Raw genomic sequence first — 27,719 nt, 5'->3', positions numbered from 1 at the left:
GGGATGGATTTAAAAAATTAGGAATTTTTGGGGTTAAATCCACCTCAGGGGGTCACTCACCATCCAGCCTGAGGTATTTAAAGCCACGATAAGCAAAATAATCCTCCATGATGGTCATCAAGGAGGTCATCTGACAGAAGAGCAGCACCTTGTGGTTGGTGGCCCTGAGTTTGGGCAGGATCCTGTCCAGGAGTTCAAATTTCCCAGAGGCACGATACAAATCCAACCTGGGATGGATAAAAAATGACCAAACTTTAAAAAAAAATGGGATTTGAAGTTGAAAATTTGCTGTTTCCTCCTCGTTGGGATCAATCTGGTATCGTGAGGTGGAGGTGATTCATCTTTCAGACCTCTGGAAACTGATTTGAGTTTAAAAAAATGGACAAATTTCAAGATTAATTCTAAAATTTCTCACTCACCCCTGCACGATCCCACCCGTGAATCCCAAATGCTCTGAGAAGGATTCCTGGAATGGAGAGGAGAAATTGTGACAAAAAGCAGCAGAAATTGCCCCAAAAAATAAAAAAAAAAAGAAAAGAATGGATTTTTTTTTTGGGTGAAAAACAGAGGGATGGAAGGTTAGGCCTGACTTAGTTCATCTTTGTTGGGTTTAGCTCTGTTTGGGTTTATCCCTGGTTTTGGTTTATCCTGGTTTTGTTGGGTTTATCCTTTTTTTTTTGGTTCATCCCTGATTCTCCTGGGTTTAACCCTGTTGGGTTTAGCCCTGTTGAGTTTAACCCTTTTGAATTTAACCCTGTTGGGTTTAACCCTGTTGGGTTTAATCCTGTTGGGTTTAACCCTGTTGGGTTCAACCCTATTGGGATTAACCCTGTTGGGTTTAACCCTGTTGGGTTTAACCCTGTTGGGTTTTTCCTGATTTGGTTTATCCCATTTTTTGGTTCATCCCCGGCTCTCCTGGGTTTAACCCTGTTGAGTTTAACCCTGTTGGGTTTAACCCTGTAGAGTTTAACCCTGTTGGGTTTATCCCTTTTTTTTGTTCATCCCTGGCTTTCCTGGGTTTAACCCTGTTGAGTTTAACCTGTCGGGTTTAACCCTGTTGGATTTAACCCTGTTGAGTTTAACCCTGTTAGGTTTAACCCTGTTAGGTTTAACCCTGTTGAGTTTAACCCTGTTGAATTTAACCCTGTTGGGTTTAACCCTTTTGAGTTTAACCCTGTTGGGTTTAACCCTGTAGAGTTTAACCCTGTTGAGTTTAACCCTGTTGGGCTTAACCCCATTTGGTTTATCCCTGGTTCTCCTGGGTTTAACCCTGTTGAGTTTAACCCTGTTGGGTTTAACCCTGTAGAGTTTAACCCTGTTGGGTTTATCCTTTTTTTGTTGTTCATCCCTGCCTTTCCTGGGTTTAACCCTGTAGAGTTTAACCCTGTTGAATTTAACCCTCCTGGGTTTAACCCTGTTGAGTTTAACCCTGTTGGGTTTAACCCTGTTTGGTTTATCCCATTTTTTGGTTCATCCCTGGCTCTCCTGGGTTTAACCCAGTTGAGTTTAACCCAGTTGAATTTAACCCTGTAGAGTTTAACCCTGTTGGGTTTATCCCTTTTTTTTTGTTCATCCCTGGTTCTCCTGGGTTTAACCCTGTTGAATTTAACCCTGTTGAGTTTAACCTGGTAAGGTTTAACCCTGTTGAGTTTAACCCTGTTGAATTTAACCCTGTTGAGTTTAACCCTGTTGGGTTTAGCCCTTTTGAGTTTAACCCTGTTGGGTTTAACCCTGTAGAGTTTAACCCTGTTGAGTTTAACCCTGTTGGGCTTAACATCCATTGGGTTTATCCCTGGTTCTCCTGGGTTTAACCCTGTTGAGTTTAACCCTGTTGAATTTAACCCTGTAGAGTTTAACCCAGTTGGGTTTATCCCTTTTTTTGGTTCATCCCTGGTTCTCCTGGGTTTAACCCTTTTGAATTTAACCCTGTTGAGTTTAACCTGGTAAGGTTTAACCCTGTTGAGTTTAACCCTGTTGAATTTAACCCTGTTGAATTTAACCCTGTTGGGTTTAACCCTGTTGGGTTTAACCCTGTTGAGTTTAACCCTGTTGGGTTTAACCCTGTTGAATTTAACCCTGTTGAGTTTAACCCTGTTGGGTTCATCCCTTTTTTTGTTTATCCCTGGTTCTCCTGGGTTTAACCCAGTTGAGTTTAACACAGTTGAGTTTAACCCAGTTGGCTTTATCCCTTTTTTTGTTTATCCCTGGCTCTCCTGGGTTTAACCCAGTTGAGTTTAACCCAGCTGAGTTTAACCCAGTTGAGTTTAACCCTGTTGGGTTTAACCCTGTTGGGTTTAACCCTTTTGAGTTTAACCCAGTTGAGTTTAACCCTGTTGGGTTTAACCCTGTTGAGTTTATCTTTCTTTTTTGTTCATCCCTGGCTTTCCTGGGTTTAACCCAGTTGAGTTTAACCCTGTCGAGTTTAACCCTGTTGGGTTTAACCCTGTTGGGTTTATCCTTCTTTTTTGTTCATCCCTGGCTCTCCTGGGTTTAACCCTTTGTGGTTTTATCCCTTTTTTTTGTTCATCCCTGGCTCTCCTGGGTTTAACCCTTTGTGGTTTTTGCCTTTTGGAGTTGCCCCTCCCCGGCCCCACCTCGATGTGCTGGAACATGTAGGGGTGGTTGCAGATCTTGCGCAGCTGCATGATGGTGTTCATCAAGGTCTTGGTGCCTCCTTTGCCCTGCCAGGAACCATTAATTAATTAATTAATTAATTAATCAATTAAGAACCCAAAATTAATTAATTAATCAATTAAGAACCCAAATTAATGCTGAGGTTAAAAAACACAAATTAATGGTGGGGTTAAAAAATTCAAATTATGGTGGGGTTAAAAAATTCAAATTAATGCTGAGGTCAAAAATCCCAACCATGGATTCAACCCAACCCAACCCAACCATCGGTTTAACCCAACCCAACCATTGGTCTAACCCAACCAAGCCCAACCCAACCACGGATTCAACCCAACCAAACCCAACCCAACCATGGGTTAAACCCAATCATGAGTTCAACCCAACCCAACCATCGGTTCAACCCAACCAAAACCAACCAAACCGAACCCAACCCAACCCAACCATCGGTTCAACTCAACCCAACCCAACCCAACCATCGCTTCAACTCAACCCAACCCAACCCAACCATTGGTTGAACCCAACCCATCCCACCCCAACCATCGGTTGAACCCAACCAAACCCAACCCAACCATCAGTTAAACCCAACCAAACCCAACCCAACCATGGATTTAACCCAACCCAACCATCTGTTCAACCCAACCCAACCATCGGTTCAACTCAACCCAACCCAACCAAACCAAACCCAACCATCAGTTTAACCCAACCCAACCATTGGTTCAACCTAACCCAACCATGGGTTCAACCCAACCAAACCCAACCCATCCAAACCTACTGTTCAACCCAACCATGGGTTCAACCCAACCCAACCCAACCATTGGTTCAACCCAACCAAACCCAACCCAACCATCGGTTCAACCCAACCCAACCATTGGTTCAACCTAACCCAACCATGGGTTCAACCCAACCCAACCCCACCAAACCCAACCCAACCACCTGCTCAACACAACCTTGACTTCAACCCAACCCAACCATTGGTTCAACCCAACCCAACCATTGGTTCAACCCAACTCAACCATCGGTTCAACCCAACCCAACCATCAGTTCAACCCAACCCAACCACTGGTTGAACCCAACCCAAAAGTGGAGACCAACCCATGCCCGGCATTCCCAAATTGCCAAATCCAGACCTTCTTGTCCTTCTCGGAGCCGTCGGTGAGGAGGACGCCCTTGGCCTGCATGTGCCGGTAGAGGACGCGCTGCAGCGCCGACATGTCGCACTTGATGACGTACTCCACCTGCCAGGAGCCAACGGGGCCGTGGATGTGAGCACCGCGGCAGCAACGGGCAGAGGGATCCAAACAAGTAGCTGCTCAACCCAACCCAACCCAACCCTCTTCAACCCAACCCAACCCAAGCCAACCCAACCCTCTTCAACCCAAGCCAACCCAACCCAACCCAACCCTCTTCAACCCAACCCAAGCACCTGTTCAACCCAACCCAAACCCAACCCAAGCATCTGCTCAACCCAACCCAACCATTGATTCAACCCAACCCAAGTGCCTGTTCAACCCAACCCAACCCAACCCAACCCAACCCAACCTAAGAACCTGCTTAACCCAACCCAACTGAACTCAACCCAACCACCTGCTCAACCCAACCCAACTGTTGATTCAACCCAACCACCTGCTCAACCCAACCCAAACCCAACCCAACCCAAAACTCTGCTCAACCCAACTCAACTGTTGATGCAACCCAACCCAAGCACCTGCTCAACCCAACCCAAACCCAACTCAACCCAAACATCTGCTCAACCCAACCCAACCATTGATTCAACCCAACCCAAGCACCTGCTCAACCCAACCCAACTACATGCTCAACTGAACCCAACTCAACCAACCCAACCCAACCCAACTCAAACATCTGCTCAACCCAACCTAACCCAACCCAACCCAACCACCTGCTCAACCCAACTCAACCCAACCACCTCCTCAACCCAACCCAACCATTGATTCAACCCAACCCAACCCAAGCACCTGCTCAACCCAACCCAACCCAACCCAAGCACCTGCTCAACCCAACCCAAGCCAACCCAACCCAACCCAACTACATGCTCAACCCAACCCAACCACCTGCTCAACCCAACCCAACCCAACCACCTGCTCAAACCAACCCAACCCAACCACCTGCTCAAACCAACCCAACCACCTGCTCAAACCAACCCAACCACCTGCTCAACCCAACTCAACCATCTGCTCGACCCAAACCAACCCAACCGCTGATTCAACCCAACCCAAGCACCTGCTCAACCCAACCCAACCCAACCAACTCAACCCAAGCACCTGCTCAACCCAACCCAACCCAACCACCTGCTCAACCCAACCCAACCCAACCCAACCCAACCTAAGAACCTGCTCAACCCAACCCAACCCAATCCAACTCAAACATCTGCTCAACCCAACCCAACTGTTGATGCAACCCAACCCAAGCACCTCCTCAACCCAACCCAACCCAACCCAACCTAACCACACCCAACCCAACCACCTCCTCAACCCAACCCAACCCAACCACCTGCTCAACCCAACCACCTGCTCAACCCAATCCCCTGTTCAACCCAACCCAACCACCTGCTCAACCCAACCCAAACCAACTCAACCCAAGCACCTCCTCAACCCAACCCAACCCAACCCAACCCAACACAACCCAACTACCTGCTCAACCCAACCCAACTCAACACAAGCACGTCCTCAACCCAACCCAACCATTGGTTCAACCCAACCCAACTCAACCCAAGCACGTCCTCAACCCAACCCAACCCAACCCAACCATCTGCTCAACCCAACCCAACCATCCGCTCAACCCAACCCAACCATTGATTCAACCCAACCCAACCCAACCCAACCCAACCACCTGCTCAACCCAACCATTGATTCAACCCAACCCAAACATCTTCTCAGCCCAACCCAACCCAACCCAACCCAACCCAATGCAGCGATGCTTCTGGAGCGGGATGAAGCTCCAAGTCCATATCCCAGGCTGGACCCCCCCAGTGGTCTCCAGGGATGGGGACAGGTGAGGTCACCCTCCAGTGTCACCTTTTCTGGGAGCTGAGCCTCCACCTCCTTCTTGAGGCGCCGCAGCAGGAAGGGCCGCAGCACCTTGTGGAGACGGCGGATGATGAGGATGGTCTCCTCCTCGTTCAGGTCCACCTGGAATTGTCACCAGGAGCAGGAATTGTCACTCAGAGAAGGGAACAGAGCCCTCGGTGGTGACACTGAGGCACCACCCACAGTTCAGAGCCACCTCCAACTTCTACAGAGCCACAAAAGACACTGATCCAACTTTTCCAGGTCTATTCCAGACATGGATCCACCTCCAACATGTCCAGATCCATTCCAGACACTGATCCAACTTTTCCAGGTCTATTCCAGACATGGATCCACCTCCAACATGTCCAGATCCATTCCAGACACTGATCCACCTCCCAGAGCTCTAGAACCATCCCCAACCCCTCCAGATCCATTCCAGACACTGATCCACCTCCCAGAGCTCCAGGACCTCTTCCAACTCCTCCAGATCCATTCCAGACACTGATCCACCTCCCAGAGCTCTAGAACCATCCCCAACCCCTCCAGATCCATTCCAGACACTGATCCAACCCCTCCAGATCCATCAAAGACACAGATCCATCTTCTCCAGGACCATCAAAGACACTGATCCACCTCCCAGAGCTCCAGAACCACTCCCAACTTCTCCAGATCCACCAAAGACACTGATCCAACTTTTCCAGGCCCATTCCAGACACTGATCCACCTCCAACATGTCCAGAACCATCCCCAACTCCTCCAGATCCATTCCAGACACGGATCCAACTCCCAGAGCTCCAGAACTACTTCCAACTTCTCCAAGTCCATCAAAGACACTGATCCACCTCCCAGAGCTCCAGAACCATCCCCAACATCTCCAGATCCATTCCAGACACTGATCCAACCCCTCCAGATCCATCAAAGACACTGATCCACCTCCTACCGCTCCAGGACCACTTCCAACTTCTCCAGATCCATCAAAGACACTGCTCCAACATCTCCAGATCCATTCCAGACACGGATCCACCTCCCAGAGCTCCAGAACCATCCCCAACTTTTCCAGATCCATTCCAGACACTGATCCAACTTTTCCAGATCCATTCCAGACACTGATCCAACATCTCCAGATCCATTTCAGACACTGATCCAACTTCCCCAGGTCCATTCCAGACACTGATCCAACTTCCCCAGGTCCATTCCAGACACTGATCCACCTCCCAGAGCTCCAGAACCACTCCCAACTTCTCCAGATCCATTTCAGACACTGATCCAACCCCTCCAGGTCCATCAAAGACACGGATCCACCTCCCAAAGCTCCAGAACCATCCCCAACTCCTCCAGATCCATCAAAGACACTGATCCACCTCAAAACATCTCCAGATCCATGCCTAACTTCTCCAGATCCATCAAAGACACTGATCCAACATCTCCAGATCCATTCCAGACACTGATCCACCTCCTACAGCTCCAGAACAATCCCCAACTTCTCCAGGTCCATCAAAGACACTGATCCAACATCTCCAGATCCATTCCAGACACTGATCCAAGTTCTCCAGACCCATTCCAGACACCCATCCAACATCTCCAGACCTCCAGGAACCCTCCCAACCCTTCCAGATCCATTCCAGACACTGATCCACCTCCAACATCTCCAGATCCATGCCTAACTTCTCCAGATCCATCAAAGACACTGATCCAACATCTCCAGATCCATTCCAGACACTGATCCAACATCTCCAGATCCATTCCAGACACTGATCCACCTCCCAGAGCTCCAGAACCTCTTCCAACATTTCCAGATCCATTCCAGACACGGATCTACCTCCCAGACCTCCAGGAACCCTCCCAACCCTTCCAGATCCATTCCAGACACTGATCCAACATCTCCAGATCCATTCCAGACACTGATCCAACATCTCCAGATCCATTCCAGACACTGATCCAACATCTCCAGACCTCCAGGAACCCTCCCAACCCTTCCAGATCCATTCCAGACACTGATCCACCTCCTACAGCTCCTACAGCTCCAGAACCACTTCCAACATCTCCAGATCCATCAAAGACACTGATCCAACTTCTCCAGGTCCATTCCAGACATGGATCCACCTCCAACATCTCCAGATCCATTCCAGACACTGATCCACCTCCAACATCTCCAGATCCATGCCTAACTTCTCCAGATCCATTCCAGACACTGATCCAACATCTCCAGATCCATTTCAGACACTGATTCAACATCTCCAGGACCATCAAAGACACTGATCCACCTCCCAGAGCTCCAGGACCTCTTCCAACATCTCCAGATCCATTCCAGACACTGATCCAACATCTCCAGACCTCCAGGAACCCTCCCAACCCTTCCAGATCCATCAAAGACACCGATCCAACATCTCCAGGATCATCAAAGACATTGATCCACCTCCCAGAGCTCCAGGAACCCTCCCAACCCTTCCAGATCCATTCCAGACACTGATCCAACATCTCCAGATCCATTCCAGACACTGATCCAACTTCTCCAGATCCATTCCAGACACTGATCCAACTTTTCCAGATCCATTCCAGACACTGATCCAACTTTTCCAGATCCATTCCAGACACTGATCCACCTCCCAGACCTCCAGGAACCCTCCCAACCCTTCCAGATCCATCCCCACCAACCTCAAACCCACCTCCAGCACCTCCCTCACCCTCCCTCCCCACCCCTTTTTTTTTTTGTTCCAGAACCTTCTCTCCGGTCATGGCGAAGGGCGCGTTGAACCACTGCTCGAAGGTGCTGCAGCTCTTGAAGATGGTGGGCAGGAGGAAGTTGAGGAGGGCCCAGAGCTCCGGGAGTTTGTTCTGCAGCGGGGTCCCGGTGAGGAGGAGGCGCCGCGGGGCCACGTAGTGAGTGTTGAGCACCTGGGTCAGCTTGCAGTGGTGGTTCTTCATGCGGTGCCCCTCGTCCACGATCATGTACTTCCAGCGGATCTGCGAGAGGGGAGAGAACGGGACAGGTGGGAACCAGTATGAACTGGTTTTTAACTGGTTTGAGCAGAATTTTCTCAGAATTTTGGAGGAATTTTCTCAGAATTTTCTCAGAATATTTGAAGAATATTCAAAGAATTTTCCCAGAATTTTAGCAGAATTTTTGAAGAATTTAAGCAGAATTTAAGCAGATATTTCTCAGAATTTTAGAAGAATTTTAGCAGAATTTTTGAAGAATTTTAGAAGAATTTTAGATAAATTTCTCAGAATTTTCGACGAATTTTCGATGAATTTTCTTAGAATTTTAACAGAATTTTAGAAGAATTTTCCCTGAATTTTCTCTGAATTTTCTCAGAATTTTAGCAGAATTTAAGAAGAATTAAGGAAGAATTTTAGCAGAATTTTCTCAGAATTTTCCCAGAATTTTCCCAGAATTTTCGAGAATTTTCTCAGATATTTCTCAGAATTTTAGAAGAATTTTAGCAGAATTTTGGAAGAATTTTAGAGGATTTTCTCAGTATTTTCTCAGAATTATGTACGAATTTTCTCTGAATTTTAGCAGAATTTAAGAAGAATTAAGGAAGAATTTTAGCAGAATTTTAGAAGAATTTTAGCAGAATTTAAGAAGAATTTTAAGAGAATTTTCTCAGAATTTTAGAAGAATTTTTGAGTATTTTTAGCAGAGTTTTAGAAGAATTTTCTCAGAATTTTAGAAGAATATTCTGAGAATTTTAGAAGAATTTTAGAAGAATTTTAGAGAATTTTCTCAGAAACTCGAAAAATAATCAAGAAGAAGCTGAGAAACCAAATTCCACGATCATGTACTTCCAGCGGATCTGCGAGAGGGGAGGATGGGACAGGTGGGAACCAGATAAAACTGGTTTTAGAAGGATTTTTGGAGGATTTTAGAAGGATTTTTGAAGGATTTTAGGAGGATTTTTGGAGGATTTTTGAAGAATTTTAGCAGAAATTTCTCAGAATGTTAGCAGAATTTTTATACAATTTCAGAGAATTTTCTCAGAATTTTAGGAGAATTTTAGGAGAATTTTAGGAGAATTTTAGCAGAATTTCTCAGAATTTTAGCAGAATTTCTCAGAATTTTCTCAGCATTTTCTCAGAATTTTAGACGAATTTTTGACAAATTTTCTCAGAATTTAAGCAGAATTTAAGAAGAATTAAGAAAGAATTTTAGAGAATTTTTTCAGAATTTTCTCAGGATTTTAGCGGAATTTTCTCAGAATTTTCGAAGAATTTTAGCAACATTTTCTCAGAATTTTAACAGAATTTAAGAAGAAGTTTAGAAGAATTTTAGATAATTTTCTCAGAATTTTCTCAGAATTTTAGAGAATTTTAGAAGAATTTTCTCAGAATTTTAGCAGAATTTTAGAAGAATTTTAACGAATTTTCTCAGGATTTTCTCAGGATTTTCTCTGAATTTTAGCAGAATTTTCTCAGAATTTTCTCAAAATTTCAGAAGAATTTTAGCAGAAATTAAGAAGAATTTTCTCAGAATTTTCCCAGAATGTTAGCAGAATTTTCTCAAAATTTTAGAAAGCTTTTCTCTGAATTTCAGAAGAATTTTCTCAGAATTTTCTCAAAATTTTATAATTTTTTCTGAATTTTCTCAGAATTTAAGCAGAATTTAAGCAGAATTAAGGAAGAATTTTAGCAGAATTTTCTCAGCATTTTCTCAGCTCTTAAGGAGATTTTTAGAGAATTTTTAGAGAATTTTCTCAAAATTTTCTCCAATTTTTCTAAGAATTTTCTCAGAATTTTCTTAGAATTTTAAAAGAATTTTCTCAGAGTTTTAGAAGAAATTTCTCAGAATTTAAGAAAAAATTTCAAAGAATTTTAGAAGAATTTTAGGAGAATTTTAGCAGAATTTTAGCAGAATTCTCTCTGAATTTTCTCTAAATTTTCTCTAAATTTTTGCAGAATTTTCTCAGAACCTTCTAGAATTCAACCCAACTCAACCCAACCTTCTGAAATTCATCGAGGTTACTAACACAAACCAGATCAAAATCAAAACCACCAAAAAATAACAAAAAGACCTCAAAAAAACCCCAAAAAACTCCTAAAACAAACAAGAAAAATTCAAATTCCCACCTCATTTATTCCCCTCATCCTCCCCCTTAACTCCATTTTCAGCTTCTAAACTCGAACAACTTCCGGAAAAATCCAAATTTCTTAAATTTTCCTCTTTTTTGATTTCTTGAGAGTGGAAAAAATTGAAATTTTAGATGTTCTGACCTTGGCCAGGATGTGTTTGTCCTTGATGATGTACTCGTAGGTGGTGAGCAGGACGTTGAATTTGCCGCTGCGCAGCTGCGGGACGAAGGCGCGCCGCGCCGCCGGGGAGCCCTGGGGGGAGGATCCGAGAGGGAAGGGAGGGAATTCCCAAAAATAAAGGGGAATTGAGGGGAGGGAGGAGGTTTTGGTGGTGAGGATGGAGAAAAATTGGGGTTTTGGGGGGGTTTGGGGATTTTTTTGGGATTTTTTGGGAATTTTGGGGGGATTTTGGGGGGGTTTTGGGGGGTTTTTTGGGAATTTTTGGGGGATTTTTTGGGATATTTCAGGGATTTGGGGGGATTTTTTTGGGATTTTGGGGAATTTTGGGGGATTTTTTGGGGATTTCGGGGCGTTCTGGGGGATTTCTTGGGGTTTTTTGGGGGATTTTTGGGGGATTTCTTGGGATTTTTTGGGGGGTTTTGGGGATTTTTGGGGGATTTTGGGGGGATTTTTGGGGATTTTTGGGGGATTTTTTGGGATTTTTCAGGGATTTTGGGGGATTTTTTGGGGATTTTTGGGGGGATTTTGGGGGGTTTTGGGGGATTTTTGGAAGATTTTTTTGGGATTTTTTTGGGGATTTTTGGGGGGATTTTTGGGGATTTTTTGGGGATTTTTTGGGGGATTTTTGGGGGATTTTGTGGGATTTTTCAGGGATTTTGGGGGATTTTTTGGGGATTTTTGGGGGGATTTTGGGGGGTTTTGGGGGATTTTTGGAAGATTTTTTTGGGATTTTTTTGGGATTTCTTGGGATTTTTGGGGGGGGATTTTGGGGGGGGTTTTGTGGGATTTTTTTTGGGATTTCTCGGGGTTTTTTTGGGGATTTTTTGGGGATTTTGGGGGGTTTTTTCGGGATTTTTCAGGGATTTTGGGGGATTTTTTGGGGATATTTTGGGGATTTTGTGGGATTTTTTGGGGATATTTTGGGGATTTTGTGGGATTTTTTTGGGAATTTCTTGGGATTTTTGGGGGGTTTTGGGGGGATTTTTTTGGGATTTTTTTTTGGGAATTTTTTGGGATTTTTGGGGGGTTTTGGGGGGATTTTTTTGAGGATTTTTGGAGGTTTTTGTGGGATTTTTTGGGGATTTTGGGGGATTTTGGGGGGAATTAAACCAACTAATTAATCCAAGGAATGAATCCAAGGAAATGGGATGCAAGGAATTAATGCAATTAATTAATGCAAGGAATTAATGCAAGGAAATGGAATCCAATTAATTCATCCAGGAATGAATCCAATTAATTAATCCAAGGAATGAACCCAAGGAATGAAATCCAATGCATGAAATCCAATTAATTAATCCAAGGAATGAATCCAGTTAATTAATCCAAGGAATGAATCCAATTAATTACTCCAAGGAAATGGGATCCAAGAAAATAAAATCCAATTAATTAATCCAAGGAATGAATCCAAGGAAATAAAATCCAATTAATGAATCCAATTAATGAATCCAAGGAATGAATCCAATTAATTAATCCAATTAATTAATCCAATTAATGAATCCAAGGAGCTCAGCCCTTACCTTGTAGGAGACCTTGACCACGGAGGGCGCCCACTTGTCGAACTCGTAGGCCCAGTTGGACAAAGTCCTGCGGGACAGACGGACGGAAAAAGTGGGAAATTGGGGAAATTTGGGGAATTTTGGGGAATTTTGGGGATTTTTGGGGAATTTTGGGAGGAATTCTGGAGAATTTTGGGGAATTTGGGGGAATTTTGGGGAATCTGAGGGGATTTGAGGAAATTTTGAAGGAATTTTGGGGGGGAATTTTGGGGGAAATTTGGGGAAATTGTGGATAATTTGGAGGAATTCTGGGGAATTCTGGAGAATTTGGGGGAATTTGGGATTATTTTGGGGAATTTGGGATTATTTTGGGGAATTTGGGGGAATTTTGGATAATTTGGGGGAATTTGGGAAGGAACTCTGGGAATTTTGGGGGGATTTTGGAGAATTTTGGATACTTTTGGGAAATTTGGGGGGAATTTTGGATAATTTTGGATAATTTTGATGAATTTGCGGGGAATTCTGGGAATTTTGGGGGATTTTGGATAATTTTGGATAATTTTAGATAATTTGGGGGAATTTGGGGGGATTTTTGGAGAATTTTCAGGAATTTTGGATAATTTTGAACAATTTGGGGAAATTTTGGAAAATTTTGGGAAATTTTGGATAATTTTGGGGAATTTTGGATAATTTGGGGGGAATTTGGGGGAAATTTATGTGGAATTTTGGGGAATTTTGGGGAATTTTTAGGAATTTTGGGGAATTTTGGATAATTTTTGGAATATTTGGGGATTTTGGAGAATTTTAGGGAATTCTGGAGAATTTTGGAGAATTTGGGGGAATTTTGAGGGATTTTTGGAGAATTTTGGGGAATTTTCAGGATTTTTGAAGAATTTAGGGGAATTTGGGGGTAATTTAGGGGAATTTTCAGGAATTTTGGATAATTTTGGAAAACTTTGGGCAATTTTGGATAATTTGGGGGGAATTTTTGTTGAATTTTGGGGGAAATTTGGGGAATTTTAGGGGATTTTGGGGAAGTTTGGGAGGAATTCTGGAAATTTTGGGGGATTTTTGGGGAATTCTTGGGGATTTTGGGAAATTTGGGGGGAATTTTGGGGGAATTCTGGGAATTTGAGGGGATTTATTGATAATTTTGGATAATTTGGGGGAAATTTCGGGAATTTTGGGAGAAATTTTGGAGAATTTTGGGGGAATTTTGAAGAGTTTTGGGGAACTTTGGGGAACTGGATAATTTTGGATAATTTGGGGGAATTTGGGGGGAATTTAGGGGAATTTTGAATAATTTTGGGAAATTTTGGAAAATTTAGGGGAATTTTGGATAATTTAGGGGAATTTTGGATAATTTTGAGGAAATTTTAGGAAATTTTGAGGAATTTTGGGAAATTTGGGGGAATTTTGGATAATTTAGGGGAATTTTGGATAATTTTGAGGAAATTTTAGGAAATTTTGAGGAATTTTGGGAAATTTGGGGGAATTTTGGATAATTTGGGGGGAATTTTTGAGATTTTTTCATAATTTTGGGGAATTTTCATGACTTTTTGGAGACTTTAGGGGAATTCTCAGGTTTTTCGTGGGATTTTCAGGATTTCTGGATACTTTTAGAGGAATTTTGGGAATTTTGGGAATTCTCTCGGCGCGGGCACTGACGAGAGCGGGACGATGATGAGGAAGGGGCCGTTGATCCTCTTGTGCTCCATCAGGTAGGTGATGAGCGCGATGGTCTGGATGGTCTTGCCCAGCCCCATCTCGTCGGCCAGGATCCCGTTCAGGTTGTTGTTGTACAGGGACACCAACCACTCCAGGCCCTTGATCTGGGGGATGAAGATCCAGAGCCCACCTTGGACCTTCATCCCACCTTGGACCTTCATCCCACCCCAGATCTTCATCCCACCTCAGATCTTCATCCCACCTCCAGGTCCCACCTGGGACCTTCATCCCACCCCAGATCTTCATCCCACTTCAGATCTTCATCCCACCCCAGATCTTCATCCAGATCCAGAGCCCAGCTCGGACCTTCATCCCACCTCAGATCTTCATCCCACCCCAGATCTTCAACCCACCCCAGATCTTCATCCCACCTCAGATCTCGATCCCTCTCCAGATCCCACCTCAGATCTCCATCTCCAGATCCACCTCAGATCTCCATGTCAAGATCCCACCTCAGACCTTGATCCCTGTCCAGATCCACCTCAGATCTCCATCCCACCTCAGATCTCCATCCCTCTCCAGAGCCCACCTCAGATCTTCATGCCACCTCAGATCTCCATCCCATTGTCCCACCTCAGATCTTGATCCCTCTCCAGATCCACCTCAGATCTCCACCTCCAGATCCATCTCAGATCTCCATCCCTCTCCAGATCCCACCTCAGATCTCCATCCTGCTCCTCAATCCCATTGTCCCACCTCAGATCTCCATTCCACCTCAGATCTCTATCTCCAGATCCCACCTCAGATCTCCATCCAGCTCCTCAATCTCATCATCCCACCTCAGATCTCCATCTCCAGATCCATCTCAGATCTTCATCCCTCTCCATATCTCACCTCAGATCTCCATCCCTCTCCATCCCACCTCAGATCTCCATCCCTCTCCAGATCCCACCTCAGATCTCCATCTCCGGATCCCACCTCAGATCTCCATCTCCAGATCCATCTCAGATCTCCATCCCTCTCCAGATCCCACCTCAGATCTCCATCCCCAGATCCCACCTCAGATCTCCATCCCATCTCAGATCTCGATCCCTCTCCAGATCTCACCTCAGATCTCCATCCCACCTCAGATCCCTCTCCAGATCTCACCTCAGATCTCCATCCCACCTCAGATCTCCAGATCCCACCTAAGATCTCCATCCCCAGATCCCACCTCAGATCTTGATCCCTGTCCAGATCCACCTCAGATCTCCATCCATCCCATTGTCCCACCTCAGATCTCCATCTCCAGATCCCACCTCAGATCTCCATTTCCGGATCCACCTCAATCTCCATCTCCAGATCCCACCTCAGATCTCCATCTCCAGATCCATCTCAGATCTCCATCCCACCTCAGATCTCCATCCCTCTCCAGATCCACCTCAGATCTCCATCTCCAGATCCCACCTCAGATCTCCATCCCACCTGAGATCTCCATCCCTCTCCAGATCCACCTCCGATCTCCATCCAGCCCCAGATCCACCTCAGATCTCCATCCTGCTTCTCAATCCCATTGTCCCACCTCAGATCTCCATCCCCAGATCCACCTCAGATCTCCATCCCACCTGAGATCCCCATCCAGGTGCCCCCACCCTCTCACCTGGTACTGCTTGAGGACGCCGTTGACCATCAGTGCCGACTGTTTGTCCACGCGCTCGGTGACGGCGTGCGCCACCGCGTAGTAGGACTGGAGGCCGCGCGCCAGCGCCTGCGACACGCCGTACTCGTCATCCACGTCCTGCTTGGCGTTCCTGCCCGGGAACGGGGGGAATTGGGGTGAAAATGGGGGGAAATGGGAAAATTGGGGGGAAAATGGGGGGGAAATGGGGGGGAAATTGGATAAAAATGGGGAAAATGGGGGGGAAATGGGGGAAAATTTGGTTTTAAATGGGATAAAATGGGGGAAAAATGGGATAAAATGGGGGAAAATGGGGTAAAAATGGGGGGAAATGGGGGGAAAATGGGAAAAAAACGGGGGAAAATTGGGGGGGAAATGGGGGAAAATTGGGGGGAAAATGGGGGGAAATGGGAAAAGATTGGGGGAAGTTGGGGTGAAAATGGGAAAAAATGGGGTGAAAATGGGGGAAATGGGGGAAATTGGGGGGAAATTGGGGTGAAAATGGGGGAAAATTGGGGAAAATGGGGGAAAATGGGGGGAAATTGGGGTGAAAATGGGGGAAAATGGGGTGAAAATGGGGGGAAATGGGAAAATTGGGGGAAGTTGGGGTGAAAATGGGAAAAAATGGGGGGAAATTTGGGTGAAAATGGGAAAAAATGGGGGGAAATTTGGGTGAAAATGGGGGGAAATGGGGGGAATGGGAAAATTGGGGGAAGTTGGGGTGAAAATGGGGGGAAATGGGAAAATTTGGGGGAAATGGGGTGAAAATGGGGGAAAATTGGGGTGAAAATGGGGGAAATTGGGGGGAAATTGGGGTGAAAATGGGGGGAAATGGGAAAAATGAGAAAAAATGGAGGGAGGAATGGAGGAAGGAAGGAAGGAGGGAAAGAGGAAGGAGGGAGGGAAGAGAGGAAGAGGGAAGAGGGAAGAGGGAAGAGGGAAGAGGGAAGAGGAAGAGGAAGAGGAAGAGGAAGAGGAAGAGGAAGAGGAAGAGGAAGAGGAAGAGGAAGGAGAAGAAGAGGAAGGAGAGGAAAAGGAAGGAGAGGAATGAAGGACAGGAAGGAGAGGAAGAGGAGGAGGAAGGAGGGAGAGAAAGGAGAGGAATGAAGGAGAGGAAGGACAGGAAGAGGAAGGAGGAGAGGAAGAGGAGGAAGAGGAAGGAGGGAGAGGAAGGAGAGGAAGGAGAGGAAGGAGAGGAAGGAGAGGAAGGAGGGAGGGAGGAGAGGAAGAGGAAGGAGGGAGGAAGAGGAGGAAGAGGAATGAAGGACAGGAAGTAGAGGAAGGAGAGAAAGGAGGGAGGAAGGAGAGGAAGAGGAAGAGGGAGGAGAGGAATGAAGGAAGAGGAGGAGGAAGGAGGGAGGAAGGAGAGGAAGAGGAAGAGGGAGGAGAGGAATGAAGGAAGAGGAGGAGGAGGGAGGGAGGAAGGAGAGGAAGAGGAAGGAGGGAGGAAGAGGAAGGAGGAGAGGAAGAAGAGGAAGAGGAAGAAGGAGAGGAAGAGGAGGAAGGAGGGAGGAAGGAGAGGAAGAGGAATGAAGGAGAGGAAGGAGAGGAAGGAGAGGACGGAGGGAGGGAGGAGAGGAGGAGGGAGGAGGCAGGAAGGAGAGGATGAGGAGGAAGGAGAGGAAGAGGAAGGAGGGAGGAGAGGAATGAAGGACAGGAAGGAGAGGAAGAGGAAGGAAGGAGGGAGGAAGGAGAGGAAGAGGAAAGAGGGAGGGAGGAGAGGAAGAGGAAGGAAGGAGGGAGAAGAAGAGGAAGGAGAGGAAGAGGAAGGAGGGAGGAAGGAGAGGAAGAGGAAGGAGGGAGGAAGAGGAGGAAGAGGAATGAAGGAGAGGAAGGAGAGGAAGGAGGGAGGGAGGAGAGGAGGAGGGAGGAGGCAGGAAGGAGAGGATGAGGAAGAAGAAGGAGAGGAAGAGGAAGGAAGGAGGGAGAAGAGGAAGAGGAAGGAGAGGAAGAGGAGGAAGAGGAGGAAGAGGCAGGCAGGAGGGAGGAAGAGGCAGGAGGGAGGAAGGCTCACTCGATGATGTGCCGAGCGTCCACCTCGGAGACGTCGTCGCTGTCGGGGTCTGGAATTTTCTTTTTCTCCTCGACGGGCAGCGCCGGCTGCGCCGCCTGCGGCTGCTCCTCCTCCTCCTCCTGGGCAGGGAAATTAAAAATTTAAATTTAATTAAAATTTAATTAAAATTTAATTAAAATGTGGAAAACCAAACGGTGCCAAAATTAATTGGGGTGGAATTAATTAATAGGGGGGAAATCTGAAAAATGGAATTTTAATTTCTAATTTTTTTCCATTTTATTCCATTCTATTTTTCAATTTTTCCTCATTTTATCCCATTTTATTTTCCCATTTTATTCCATTTTATTTTCCAATTTTATTCCATTTTATTTCCCAGTTTTATTCCATTTTATTTTCCCATTTTTCCTCATTTTATTCCATTTTATTTTCCTATTTTTCCTCATTTTATTCCATTTTAATTTCCAATTTTTCCTCATTTTATTCCATTTTATTTCCCACTCCCATCCCATTTTATTCCATTTTATTTTCCAATTTTATTCCATTTTATTTTCCAATTTTTCCCCATTTTATTCCATTTTATTTTCCTATTTTATTCCATTTTATTCCATTTTATTTCCCACTCCCATCCCATTTTATTCCATTTTATTTTCCCATTTTATTCCATTTTATTTTCCACTTTTGCCTCATTTTATTCCATTTTATTTTCCCATTTTATTCCATTTTATTGTCCCATTTTATTCCATTTTATTCCATTTTATTTTCCAATTTTATTCCATTTTATTTTCCAATTTAATTTCTAATTTTTCTCATTTCATTCCAATTTATTTCCCAATTTTATTCCATTTTATTTTCCAATTTAATTTCCAATTTTTCTCATTTTATTCCATTTTATTTCCCCCATTTTATTCCAATTTTTCCCCATTTTATTCCAATTTTTCCCCATTTTATTCCCAATTTTATTCCCTATTTTTCCCCCCTTTTATCCCATTTTTCCTCAGCTCCCCCAACTCCCATTCCCGAGCTCTTTCCAGAACATTCCATGTGGGACCTTCCTCACCTCCTCCTCCTCTTCGGAGCCGCTCTCCTCGCTGTCAGAGCGCGGAGCCACCTCGTACCTGGGGAGGGGGAAAAATGGGAATTCCGGAACATTCCATGGAATTCCACAGGGAATGGGAACTGGAATTCCCAGTGTTCCCAGTATTCCCAGTGCTCCCAGTTTACCCGGGGTTCATCTCCAGCCAGGCCTCCAGCTGCCCGGCCTTGGGCGCGTCGGTTCCCGTCAGGATTTTGCCGCTCTCCACGTGGATCACCTTCACCGGCAGGTCGCTCATCTGGCTCGTCTCGTCCAGGGGCTGGGAAGAGGTTTGGAATTCCCAAAAATCCCACACAATTCCCAAAAAAAATTCCCCCCAGATTGGGAATTCTTTCTGTGGATCCTTCCGGGATCCCTGTGGATTCTTTCCAGACCCCTCTGGATCCTTCCTGGATCCCTGTGGATCCTTCCCAGACCCCTCTGGATTATTTCCAGATCCCTGTGGATCTTTCCTGGATCCCTGTGGATCCTTCCCCAATCCCTCTGGATCCTTTCCAGATCCCTGTGGATCCCTCCCAGACCCCTCTGGATCATTCCTGGATCCCTCTGGATCCTTCCCAGATCCCTGTGGATCATTCCTGGATCCCTCTGGATCCCTCCCAGACCCCTTTGGATCATTCCTGGATCCCTCTGGATCCTTCCCAGACCCCTCTGGATCCCTCCCAGATCTCTGGACCCCCTCTGGATCCCTCCCAGACCCCTGTGGATCCCCTGTGGATCCCTCCCAGATCTCTGGAACCCCTCTGGATCCCTGTGGATCCCTCCCAGACCCCCGTGGATCCTTCCTGGTCCCTCTGGATCCCTCCCAGACCCCTGTGGATCCCCCGTGGATCCCTCCCAGATCTCTGGAACCCCTGTGGATCCCTCCCAGACCCCTCTGGATCCTTCCTGGTCCCTGTGGATCCCTCCCAGACCCCTGTGGATCCCCCCCAGATTTCTGGAACCTCTGTGGATCCCTCCCAGACCCCTGTGGATCCCCTGTGGATCCCCTGTGGATCCCTCCCAGATCTCTGGAACCCCTCTGGATCCCTGTGGATCCCTCCCAGACCCCCGTGGATCCTTCCTGGTCCCTCTGGATCCCTCCCAGACCCCTGTGGATCCCCCATGGATCCCTCCCACATCTCTGGAACCCCTGTGGATCCCTCCCAGACCCCTGTGGATCCCTCCCAGATCTCTGGAACCCCTGTGGATCCCTGTGGATCCCTGTGGATCCCTCCCAGATCTCTGGAACCCCTGTGGATCCCTCCCAGACCCCTGTGGATCCCTCCCAGATCTCTGGAACCCCTGTGGATCCCTCCCAGACCCCTCTGGATCCTTCCTGGTCCCTGTGGATCCCTCCCAGACCCCTGTGGATCCCCCCCAGATTTCTGGAACCTCTGTGGATCCCTCCCAGACCCCTCTGGATCCTTCCTGGTCCCTCTGGATCCCTCCAATACCCCTATGGATCCCTCCCAGACCTCTGGAACCCCTGTGGATCCCTGTGGATCCCTCCCAGACCCCTCTGGATCCTTCCTGGTCCCTCTGGATCCCTCCCAGATCTCTGGAACCCCTGTGGATCCCCCCCAGACCCCTGTGGATCCCCTGTGGATCCCTCCCAGACCCCTGTGGATCCCCCCCAGACCCCTGTGGATCCCTCCCAGACCCCTCTGGATCCCTCCCAGACCCCTCTGGATCCTTCCTGGTCCCTCTGGATCCCTCCAGACCCCTCTGGATCCTTCCTGGTCCCTCTGGATCCCTCCCAGACCCCTATGGATCCCCCATGGATCCCTCCCAGATCTCTGGAACCCCTGTGGATCCCCTGTGGATCCCCCCCAGACCCCTGTGGATCCTTCCTGGTCCCTCTGGATCCCCCCCAGACCCCTGTGGATCCCTCCCACATCTCTGGAACCCCTGTGGATCCCCTGTGGATCCCTCCCAGACCCCTGTGGATCCCTCCCAGATCTCTGGAACCCCTGTGGATCCCTCCCAGACCCCTGTGGATCCCTCCTGCATCCCTGTGGATCCCCCCCAGATCTCTGGAACCCCAGTGGATCCCCGTGGATCCCTGGATCTGAGGGATCCGCCCAGACTCACCTCCCCGTCAGGGCCGATGGCCGGAGCCTGTCCCTCAGCGTTCTCTGCCTTCTGTGGGGCACACAAGGAAGAGGAGGAGGAGGAGGAGGAGGAAGGAGAGGAAGAACAAAAAAGGGAAAAAAGGATGGGAAGGAGGAAAAAAAAAGGAAGAGGAGGAGGAAGAGGAAGGAGAGGAAGAACAAAAAAGGGAAAAAAAGGATGGGAAGGAGGAAAAAGAAGGAAGGAAGAAAAGGAGAGGAGGAAAGGAAGGAGAAGAAAAGGAGGAGAGGAGAAGGAAGGAGAAGAAAAGGAGGAGGAAGAGGAGGAAGAGGAAGGAGAGGAAGAGGAGGAAAAAAAGGGAAAAAAAAGGATGGGAAGGAGGAAAAAAGAAGGAAGAAGAAGAAAAGGAGAGGAGAAAAGGAAGGAGAAGAAAAGGAGGAGGAAGAAGGAAAAAAGGATGGGAAGGAGAAGAAAAAAGGGGAGGAGGAGGAAGGAGAGGGAAAGGAAGAGGAAGAAGGAAATGAGAGGAAGGAGAAGGAAAAAGGGAAGGAGGAGAAAAAAGGGAAGGAGATGAAGAATGGGAAGGAAGAAAAGGGAAGGAGAAAAGGAAGAGGAAGAAAAGGAAGAGGAAGAAGGAAAGAAGGAGAGGAAGGAGAAGAAAAAATGGAAGGAAGGAGAGGAGGAGGAAGGAGAGGAAAATGAAGAAGAAGAAGGAAATGAGAGGAAGGAGAAAAAAGGGAAGAGATGAAGAGTGGGAAGGAAGGAAAGGAGAGGAGAAAAGGAAGGAGAAGAAAAGGAAGAAAAAGGATGAGAAGGAGAAGCAAAAATGGAAGGAGATGAAGAAAGGGAAGGAAGAAAAGGAGAGGAGAAAAGGAAGGAGAGGAAAAGGAAGAGGAAGAAGGAAAGAAGGAGAGGAAGGAGAAAAAACAAAGAGGAAGAAGAAAAGAAGGATGGGAAGGAGAAGAAAAAAGGGAAGGAAGGAGAGGAGGAGTAGGAAGAGGAGGAAGAAGAAGGAAAAAAGGATGAGAAGGGGAAGAAAAAAGGGAAGGAGAGGAGAAAAGGAAGGAGAGGAAAAGGAAGAGGAAAAAGGAAAGAAGGATGGGAAGGAGAAGGAAAAAGGGAAGGAAGGAGAGGAAGAGGAAGAGGAAGAAGAAGGAAAGAAGGAGAGGAAGGAGAAGGAAAAAGAGAAGGAGAGGAGGAGTAGGAAGGGAGAAGAGGAGGAGAAGGAAAGGAGAAAAAGGAGAGAAGGAAGAAGAAAAGGAGGAAGAGGAAGGAAAAAAGGATGGGAAGGAGAAGGAAAAAGGGAAGGAAGGAGAGGAGGAGTAGGAAGAAGAGGAAGAAGAAGGAAAAAAGGATGGGAAGGAGAAGAAGAAAAAATGGAAGGCGACAAAAAGTGAGAAGGAAGAAAAGCAAAGCGACAAAGAGAGCCAAGAGAAAAAAGGGAACAAAAAGAGCAACGAAGAAGAGGAGGAAGAGGAAGGAGACGAAGTCAGCCTGGGCGGCCCAACCCCGGCAGCGCCTCCAAACACCCTCCTGGCCTTCATCCCACCTTCTTCTTCTTCTTCTTCTTCTTCTCCTTGGCCACCTGGGCCGCCTTGTGCTGCCGCACCAGCTCGGTCAGGTTGGCCACGTACTCGTCGGTCTGCTGCAGCAGGTAGGCCAGGCGCTTGTCCTTCTTCTGGTCGATCAGCTTGCGGTAGCCTTCCTCATCCTCGGCCTGAGAGGGGGACAGGGGGCAGGAATTCATGGGGAACATGCTCAGCCTCAGCTTCAGAATCATCCTCATCCTCGTCCTCATCTTCAGCCTCAGCCTCAGCCTCATCCTCAGCCTCAGAATCATCCTCAGAATCATCCTCATCCCCAGGTGAAAAAATGGCTCGGGAACCCATGGGAACCATCCTCATCCTCATCTCCAGGTGAAAAAACAGTTCAGGAACCCATGGGAACCATCCTCATCCTCATCGGAAAAAACGGCTCAGGAACCCATGGGAACCATCCTCATCCTCATCTCCAGGTGAAAAAATGGCTCAGGAACTCATGGGAACCATCCTCATCCTCAGCCTCAGCCTCAGAATGATCCTCATCCTCATCTTCATCCTCAGCCTCAGCCTCATCCTCATCCTCAGCCTCATCCTCATCCTCAGCCTCATCCTCATCCTCATCCTCATCCTCATCCTCAGCCTCAGCCTCAGCCTCAGCCTCAGCCTCATCCTCATCCTCAGCCTCATCCTCAGCCTCAGCCTCAGCCTCATCCTCAGCCTACATTTCCATCCAAACACTGGACAATGTCCATCCATCCAACCATTAGACACTGTCCTTCCATCCCACCTCTGCACACTGTCTGTCCGTCCATCCATCCATCCATCCATCCATCCATCCATCCATCCAACCATTGGACACTGTCTATCCATCCATCCATCCATCCATCCATCCATCCATCCATCCATCCATCCATCCACCCAACCACTGGACACTGTCCATCCATCCATCCATCCATCCCACCACTGGACACTGTCCATCCATCCATCCATCCATCCATCCATCCATCCATCCATCCATCCATCCCTTCCACCCAACCACTGGACACTGTCCATCCATCCATCCATCCATCCATCCATCCATCCATCCATCCATCCATCCCACCACTGGACACTGTCCATCCATCCATCCATCCATCCATCCATCCCACCACTGTCCGTCCATCCATCCATCCAACCATCCCACCACTGTCCGTCCGTCCGTCCATCCATCCATCCATCCATCCATCCATCCACCCAACCACTGCACACTGTCCATCCATCCCACCACTGCACACTGTCCATCCATCCATCCATCCATCCATCCATCCATCCATCCATCCACCCAACCATTGGACACTGTCCATCCATCCATCCATCCATCCATCCATCCATCCATCCATCCAACCATTGGACACTGTCCATCCATCCATCCATCCATCCATCCATCCATCCATCCATCCATCCATCCACCCCAACCCCGTCCGTCTGTCCCGCCGTCCCACCATCAGCCGCCGCATCCGCTCCTTCTCGATGCGCTCGTTCTCCTTCTTCTGCTCGCGCTCCGTGTTGGCGTGGTAGGTGGCCACGGCCTTGGTCAGCTTCTGGATCTTTCCGCTGACGCTCCGGTGGTATTCCTTGAAGTCCTTGGCGTGCTGCAGGATGCTGTTGAGGTATTCCTGTGGGAATGGGGTGGGGGGACACGGAGGTCACGCGGTGGGGACGGCACGAGAAAGGGGGGGTGGAGGAGTTGGAGGGGTTGGATGGAGCGGGGTTGGAAGAGAGAGATGGGAATTGGAGGGTTCTGATGGTCAGGAGAAGGTTCTGATGGTGAGGAGAGGGTTCTGATGGTCAGCAGAGGACCCTAATGGTCAGGAGAGGGTTCTGATGGTCAGGAGAAGGTTCTGATGGTCAGGAGAACGTTCTGATGGTCAGGAGAAGGTTTTAATGGTCAGCAGAGGGTTCTGATGGTCAGGAGAGGGTTCTGATGGTCAGGAGAAGGTTCTGATGGTCAGGAGAGGGTTCTGATGGTCAGGAGAGGGTTCTGATGGTGAGGAGAGGGTTCTGATGGTCAGCAGAGGGTTTTAATGGTCAGGAGAACGTTCTGATGGTCAGCAGAGGGTTCTGATGGTCAATAGAGGGTCCCAATAGTCAGTAGAGGGTTGTGATGGTCAGTAGAGGGTCCTAATGGTCAGGAGAAGGTTCTGATGGTCAGGAGAGGGTTCTGATGGTCAGCAGAAGGTTTTAATGGTCAGCAGAGGGTGCTGATGGTCAGCAGAGGGTTCTGATGGTCAGGAGAGGGTGCTGATGGTCAGCAGAGGGTCCTAATGGTCAGGAGAGGTTTCTAATGGTCAGGAGAGGTTTCTGATGGTCAGCAGAAGGTTTTAATGGTCAGCAGAGGGTTCTGATGGTCAGGAGAGGGTCCTAATGGTCAGTAGAGGGTTCTGATGGTCAGGAGAGTGTTCTAATGGTCAGCAGAGGGTTCTGATGGTCAGGAGAACGTTCTGATGGTCAGGAGAGGGTTCTGATGGTCAGCAGAAGGTTTTAATGGTCAGGAAAGGGTTCTGATGGTCAGGCGAGGGTGCTGATGGTCAGTAGAGGGTTCTGATGGTCAGCAGAGGGTTCTGATGGTCAGCAGAGGGTTCTGATGGTCAGCAGAGGTTTTTAATGGTCAGCAGAAGGTCCCAATGGTCAGTAGAGGGTCCCAATGCTCAGCAGAGGGTCCCAATGGTCAGCAGAAAGTGCCAATGGTCAGCAGAGGGTCCCAATGGTCAGCAGAAAGTCCCAATGGTCAGTAGAGGCTCCCAATGGTCAGTAGAGGGTCTTAATGGTCAGCAGAGGGTCCCAATGGTCAGCAGAGGGTCCCAGTGGTCAATAGAGGGTCCCAGTGGTCAGCAGAGGGTCCCAGTGGTCAGTAGAGGGTCCCAGTGGTCAGTAGAAGGTCCCAGTGGTCAGCAGAGGCTCCCAATGACCACCAGACAGCCTCAACAGCCATCAAGTTGTCCCAAGACCCATTGAGAGCTCCCAACCATCACCACCAAACCACCAGGAGCCAACCTCCCCCAACACCCAAACCTTGAAAATCCCAGGAATTCCCAGGAATTCCCAGAAAATCACTGGAATTCCCAGGAAATGTCAGGAAATCCCACGAATTCCCAGTAAATCCCGGGAATTCCCAGGAAATCCCCGCCACCTGGTGCTTCTGGCGGCGCTTCCTCTCCTGCTCGATCTTCTGCTGCTTCTCCAGCTTCTCGGTGATGCGAGCCTCGCGCAGCGACTGCCGCTTGCTGCGCTTGTAGGCCTTGGCGTTGAGCGCCGTCTCCAGCGCCGTGTCGCGCCGCATGCACACCACCACCTCCTGCCGCAGCTGGAGCCGGGAGAAACAAACCTCAGGGGGGTGGGAGACACCACAAGGTTCCTGATCCCAAATCTGGGGGTTTGGGGAGCCACCACCACAAGGTTCCTGCTCCCAAATCTGGGGGTTTTGGGAGCCACCAGAACGTTCCTGCTCCCAAATCTGGGGGTTTTGGGGAGCCACCAGAACGTTCCTGCCCTCGAATCTGGGGGTTTTGGGGAGCCACCAGAAGGATCCTGCTCCTAAATTCTGGTTTTTTTGGGAACCTCAAGGTTCCTGCTCCCAAATCCTGGATTTTTTTTAGGAGTCACCCCAAGGTTCCTGATCCCAAATCATGGCTTTTTTTGGGAGCCACCAGAAGGTTCCTGCCCTCAAATCTGGGGGTTTTGGGAACCACCACCTCAAGGTTCCCGATTCCAAATCTTGGTTATTTTGGGAGCCACCACCTCAAGGTTCCTGCTCTCAAATCCTGGTTTTTTTGGGAGCCACCACCACAAGGTTCCCGATTCCAAATCTTGGTTTTTTTGGGAGTCCTCCCAAGGTTCCTGATCCCAAATCTTGGTTATTTTGGGAGCCACCACCACAAGGTTCCTGATCCCAAATCTTGGGGTTTTGGGAGCCACCAGAAGGTTCCTGCTCCCAAAGCTCAACATTCCCACTCCCAAATCTTGGGGTTTTTGGAAGCCACCACCTCAAGGTTCCTGCTCCCAAATCTGGGGGTTTTGGGAACCACCAGAAGGTTCCCGCTCCCAAATTCTGGATTTCTTGAGAGCCACCAGAACGTTCCTGCTCCCAAACCTCAACATTCCCACTCCCAAATCTTGGAGTTTTTGGAGCTACCACCCCAAGGTTCCCGATTCCAAATCTTGGTTATTTTGGGAGCCACCACCTCAAGGTTCCTGCTCTCAAATCCTGGTTTTTTTGGGAGCCACCACCCCAAGGTTCCCGATTCCAAATCTTGGTTATTTTGGGAGCCACCACCACAAGCTTCTGAAAATCCTGGGTTTTTTGGGAGCCATCACCACAAGGTTCCTGTTCCCAAACCTCAACATTCCCACTCCCAAATCTTGGAGTTTTTGGAGCCACCACCACAAGGTTCCTGCTCCCAAATCCTGGCTTTTTGGGGAGCCACCAGAACGTTCCTGCCCTCGAATCTGGGGGTTTTGGGAGCCACCACAATGTTCCTGCTTCCAAACCTCAACATTCCCACTCCCAAATCTTGGGGTTTTTTGGGAGCCACCACCACAACCTTCCCAAAATCCTGGGTTTTTTGGGAGCCATCACCACAAGGTTCCTGCTCCCAAATCTGGGGGTTTTGGGGAGCCATCACCACAAGGTTCCTGCTCCCAAACCCTGGATTTTTTTAGGAATCCCCCCAAGGTTCCTGCTCCCAAATCCTGGATTTCTTGGGAGTACCCCAAGATTCCTGCTCCCAAATCTGGGGTTTTTTGGGAGCCACCACCACAATGTTTCTGCTCCCAAATCCTGGATTTTTTTAGGAGTCTCCCCAAGGTTCCTGCTCCCAAATCCTGGATTTTTTTAGGAATCCCCCCAAGGTTCCTGCTCCCAAATCCTGGATTTTTTGGGAATTCCCCCAAGGTTCCTGCTCCCAAATCCTGGATTTTTTTAGGAATCCCCCCAAAGTTCCTGCTCCCAAACCCTGGATTTCTTAGGAGTCCCCCCAAGGTTCCTGCTCCCAAATCCTGGATTTTTTTAGGAGTCTCCCCAAATTTCCTGCTCCCAAATCTTGGTTTTTTGGGAGCCACCACAATGTTCCTGCTTCCAAACCTCAACATTCCCACTCCCAAATCTTGGGTTTTTTGGGAGCCACCACCTCAGTGTTCCTGCTCCCAAACCCTGGATTTTTTTTAGGAGTCCCCCCAAAGTTCCTGCTCCCAAATCCTGGATTTCTTGGGAGTCCCCCCAAGGTTCCTGCTCCCAAATCCTGGAATTCTTTAGG

General features: G+C 48.0%; 1 protein-coding gene across 5 annotated transcripts in view; it reads right to left on the bottom strand.

The window, feature by feature from the left end:
• Positions 1-27,719, bottom strand: part of SMARCA4 (SWI/SNF related BAF chromatin remodeling complex subunit ATPase 4) — a gene marked incomplete at its 5' end in the record, with an annotated part of 75,989 nt that overhangs the window by 32,329 nt on the left and 15,941 nt on the right. For 4 of the 5 annotated variants that reach the window (XM_084223955.1, XM_084223956.1, XM_084223958.1 and 1 more), the window contains 17 exons: positions 61-227; positions 420-466; positions 2,595-2,681; positions 3,759-3,866; positions 5,664-5,777; positions 8,379-8,621; positions 10,869-10,979; positions 12,425-12,491; positions 14,072-14,235; positions 15,711-15,861; positions 17,743-17,861; positions 18,800-18,857; positions 18,964-19,094; positions 20,909-20,959; positions 22,437-22,604; positions 23,910-24,083; positions 25,598-25,771. In XM_084223955.1, the coding sequence (XP_084080081.1) occupies positions 61-227; positions 420-466; positions 2,595-2,681; positions 3,759-3,866; positions 5,664-5,777; positions 8,379-8,621; positions 10,869-10,979; positions 12,425-12,491; positions 14,072-14,235; positions 15,711-15,861; positions 17,743-17,861; positions 18,800-18,857; positions 18,964-19,094; positions 20,909-20,959; positions 22,437-22,604; positions 23,910-24,083; positions 25,598-25,771 (2,134 nt within the window). The remainder of the gene's footprint in view (positions 1-60; positions 228-419; positions 467-2,594; positions 2,682-3,758; positions 3,867-5,663; positions 5,778-8,378; positions 8,622-10,868; positions 10,980-12,424; positions 12,492-14,071; positions 14,236-15,710; positions 15,862-17,742; positions 17,862-18,799; positions 18,858-18,963; positions 19,095-20,908; positions 20,960-22,436; positions 22,605-23,909; positions 24,084-25,597; positions 25,772-27,719) is intronic. The other variant, XM_084223957.1, reaches the window with a different exon arrangement.

Source organism: Fringilla coelebs (genome assembly GCF_963513975.1).
Source record: "Fringilla coelebs genome assembly, chromosome: 32".
NCBI lineage: Eukaryota > Metazoa > Chordata > Aves > Passeriformes > Fringillidae > Fringilla > Fringilla coelebs.
This window is presented reverse-complemented; position numbering and strand designations above follow the sequence as displayed.